Here is a 4,343-nt window from a genome sequence, read left to right on the forward strand (position 1 = left end):
AAAGCTTGTAACATGCTTGGAGTTTGGCATGACAATCAAATCATCAGTAATAACAAAGGAAGTGCTACTTGTAACGAATCCTTTGTGAAAATGTTTCAAGATAACTGAATGGTCAAAGGATTTCCACCTGAACAATTATTATCAGAAGAAGTGTATAGACCATTACCGCAGCAGCTATCATCAGCTATAGTACATAAGAAGTACGTAGCCGGCGGAGTATCGTCAATGTTAAATCTGAGAGAGTTGCAATAATCTTGTGATGAGTTTATTGGTTGCAATAACATTTTTTTATGTGTCTTTGTTAAGAAATACCTTTTGCTTAGATTCGATACACTTTGATAGAGTGAGTTAAGACAACCTACTGTGACAGGTCAGATGTTTGAGTCCTTCTGAATGAGTCTTGCAATGGTTCCTTATGGCAATGTTAAGAAGCTGCATACAGCATCGACAAAGTCTTTTCCTGCTTTAGCAAATACAACTTTGTCTATATCTGTGTCTACGAGAAGTTTCAACAACACTGGCTCATCTGTTTTGACATCAGCCATGGAAGAGAAAAGATGGGAAACGGGATGTTAGGAGTTTTATTCAAAATTATGATAAAAATGTTCCCGTTGACTGTTCCAAGCAATATTGATACGAAGTTGACTGTTCCAAGCAATATTGATATGATGGGAGCACATGCACAATACGATTTCAAAAGCCTTTTTAATGTCAATTATTGTGCAATTGGTAATTGAGTTATTGGGAAAATGAATTAACTAGAGTAGAATACATCATTCAAACGAGGCGTTAAAAACAATGAGAGTTTGATAATGATCACTTCTCCTCCCCTCCTTTCCATAGCCCTCCCTTCCCCTCAAAACTCGCAAACAAAACCTTAGAGATTAGTGAAGTTACATGCACGTTTCAATTGTGGCAACTACATTCCTTTAAATTTACATGCATTTATTTATCTATATAAAAGTTATAAGTTATATTAGTAAGTATTACTTAATCATTTTAGTTAAAACATTGTAGTACTCTATGCAGAGGTGAATCATTTACCCTTCACAGCTAAACTGTTAATATTGGTGTCAAATGGAATAGAAATTAAAGTGTCATTCAAAACTGAACGGCTTAAATATGTCAAAGAAAAATTGTATTGTTGCCAATAACACTAAAATCAACATAAAAATAGAAAAATTGTATTGTTGCCAATAACAAACTTCTCTGTTGGAAAATCAATACAGAAAAATTGAAGTTCTCATTTTTCCTCCTTAACTTCTGCTAAAAGGTGAGCCAAACCATTTGTAAGAGCAGATGTTGAAGTTAAAGCAGCTTTCCATATACTAAAAGACTGCAAAACAAAAATAAAGGTAAAATATTAGACATTGTTAAAATGTAAATAAATTATTACTACTGAACATAAAAACTAAACAATTACCTCTTTAACACCAATGGTGATAACCTTTTCCTTCAAATCATTAAGCGGAGTTTTGAATCGGTTAAGTAAGCCTAATGCTGAAATTGGAGACAAAGGTGCTATAACCAAATCATCAGTAACAACATACATAGATGGACCCTTCATATAACCTTCAATATTTTTCAGATTAGATATATTCAGTTTCCTCAAAGTGACATAAGAACTAGTATCTTCACCAGCTTTGATATATTGAACACAAGGACCATTATCGTAATAACAATAATAATAATCAATTAGACCTGGCTGAAGAATTGGTAATATTTCTTTGCATAAGTTTAAATGTGGGGAAATGCAAGGCCAAGGATCGACAAGCCTATTCTTAGCTTGTTTTGAAATGAAGTATTTGTTTTCATTTAACTCAGTCATGCTCTTGTACAACTCATTAATACTTCCCATAGAAAAATTCTTGCCAAATATACGTGTGGCTCCTCCCAAAGGAAGAGTAAGAAAGCTCAAGAGCAAGTTAGCAAAATCTTGTTCCCCTTGAGCACACAAAACTTTGCCATCAGATTTTCTTATAACAAGTTTCAAAATGATTTGGAGACTGCCATTCAATTCAACATCAGATGACAAAAACCTGGAAACTTCGATGGATGGTTTCTTCCCTAAAAACAGATCGGTCAAAGTAGAATTGGATAGCAATGAACATTTTAACAAATCAAGTACCTATATCAAATAAAAGAAAAAATAAGTAACTATAATTTATAAAAAATAAATGAATCAATGATAACAAATGTTTAGAAACTTGTTTGTAGCGTTATTGGGGTAAAGGATATGCTCTTTGACCCAAATAATAACACAAACAAATACTAATATAGTAGTATATCATTAAAAATATAAGCACAAGCAATCATTTAGGAAATAGAAATTTAAATACAAAGGGCCTGTTTGAAAGGCTTTTTAAAAACTCTATTTTAGTTTTTGAAAATTTAAAAACTAAAAACTTGTTTGAATACAATATTTCACAAATGTGTTTTTAAAAACTCTTCACAATTTTTCAGTTTTTAAAAGCAAAAAACTGAAATGACTAAATTGTGTTTTGATTTTTACTTTTCAGTTTTTAAAAACTAAAAACAAAAACTATTTCAAACAGACCCTTTTGTTTTGTAACATTCAGAACCCTTTCCTTTAACAAACTTGTGTTTTTTATTCCAAATTCTAAGAGTAGACCAAAGCTTGAATAGTCAATACAACTAGGCATGACAATCAAATCATCAGTTATAACAAAAGTTGCAACACCATTAACAAATCCTTTGCGGCAGTGTTTAGGAAAAACTGGACCAGTTAGAGAATACCCACAGCCACACACATTATTTGGCGATACAGTCAAATTATGATAGATGCCGCATTTGGAAAAGTAGTTACATGCCCAATACTTGGTGGGTGGAGTGTCATCAATGTTAAGTTTAAGAGTGTTGCAATAATCTTCTGCAAAGTTACTTGGCTGAAGCAGCATTTGTTTGACTGCGTCATTATAGAAACAACTTTCATCGAGATCAGCCACACTTTGATAGAGTGAGTTAAGACAGCCAAGAGTGACTGGTCCTATGCTGGATTCCTTCTCTACAAGTCGAGCAATAGTTCCTAAAGGCATTGTTAAGAAACTGCAAAGAATGTCTACAAAGTCCTTTCCTGCTTCAGCAAACAACACTTTGTTACCCTTTTCATTCAACACAAGCTTCAACGACACGTACTCTTCTGTTTGAGTAGTAGCATCAGTAGTAGCTGCCATGCATGGTATTTGATAGTTACTACTAGCAACCGAAAGGTTTGGACTTACTATATGTTTACTGTAACTTTGTATGACGTTTGAGCATTCATATATAAAGGTACATAATGGGATTTCAAATTCACCTAACTCTTGCTTTTTGTAATCTTCTATTAATTGTTATTCTTGTTATTAACCTTTGAGTCTCGGAAACGTAAGACGTTGTTAATGACTGTATAGAGAGGTTATGCGAAGCGACCCTTGCATTTTCGAGTAACAAGATCATAATTATATCAGGATAACTTTCCTCCTAAAGGGTTGCTCATTATTAAGTGAAGTAGTTGTTAATTAGGTGGCTAGACAATTTTAATTGCGATTAGGATAAATTTTCATTCGAAATCGAAAAGAAGTGGGTCCCTATTCGTTTAATTAGGTATTTAAGTTATAAGGAAGAGGTCCGTCCTCTTTAGGCTCTGTTTGGTAAAACTAGCTGATAGCTGGTAGCTGATAGCTGGTAGCTGGTAGCTGATAGCTAGTAGCTGATATTTGATAAGCTAATGTTACTGTTTGGTAAATTAGCTGTTTCATTAGCTGATAGATACAAAATGACATTAATGGCATTTTAATTAATGAGAGTAATAATATATTTTAGTTAAAATAATAAGGGTATTAATGGAAGAAAAACTCACAAGCTAAAAGCTACAAGCTCAAAGGCTACTTCAAATAGCTTTTGAAAAAAAAGCTAAAAGCTAGTAAAAAACCTACAAGCTAAAAGCTAAAATAGAGTTACCAAACGGAGCTTTTTTATTAATACGAGCTGAAAAGCTAAAAGCTAAAATTATCATAATACATTTTTGGATCTTACCAAATTTCTAATTTATTTCTAAGAGTTATGGGAATAAACTTTTTTATGATGTTTTTCTTTAACAAACTAAAATTAAAATAAATAGAATTATAAATTAAAAAAATTAAAGGCAGTTAGGTATGACAACGGGGCGGATCGGGATCAGTTTTTATCTTCCTAAATCCTAACTCGAATTCTCAAACAATCTTCGTGCTTCGCCCTGATCTCCAACGAGCATGAGAAATTAAAACTTAAACTCGTTCCAAATGGGTTTGGATTGGGTTCAAGTGTACTCGTCGTGCCACCATTCATTTATTGAAATCAATTTT

General features: G+C 32.9%; 1 protein-coding gene across 1 annotated transcript; it reads right to left on the bottom strand.

The window, feature by feature from the left end:
• Positions 1-1,243: 1,243 nt before the first annotated feature.
• On the bottom strand, positions 1,244-3,194 carry LOC131637460 (uncharacterized). Its single transcript, XM_058908043.1, has 3 exons — positions 2,583-3,194; positions 1,424-2,128; positions 1,244-1,336 (listed from the first exon to the last, which is right to left on the bottom strand). Exons 1-3 carry the CDS (start codon positions 3,192-3,194, stop codon positions 1,244-1,246), a joined length of 1,410 nt encoding a protein of 469 aa, XP_058764026.1.
• Between the last annotated feature and the right edge of the window lie 1,149 nt (positions 3,195-4,343).

This window comes from Vicia villosa, unplaced genomic scaffold (genome assembly GCF_029867415.1).
Source record: "Vicia villosa cultivar HV-30 ecotype Madison, WI unplaced genomic scaffold, Vvil1.0 ctg.002007F_1_1, whole genome shotgun sequence".
Classification (NCBI taxonomy): Eukaryota; Viridiplantae; Streptophyta; class Magnoliopsida; order Fabales; family Fabaceae; genus Vicia; species Vicia villosa.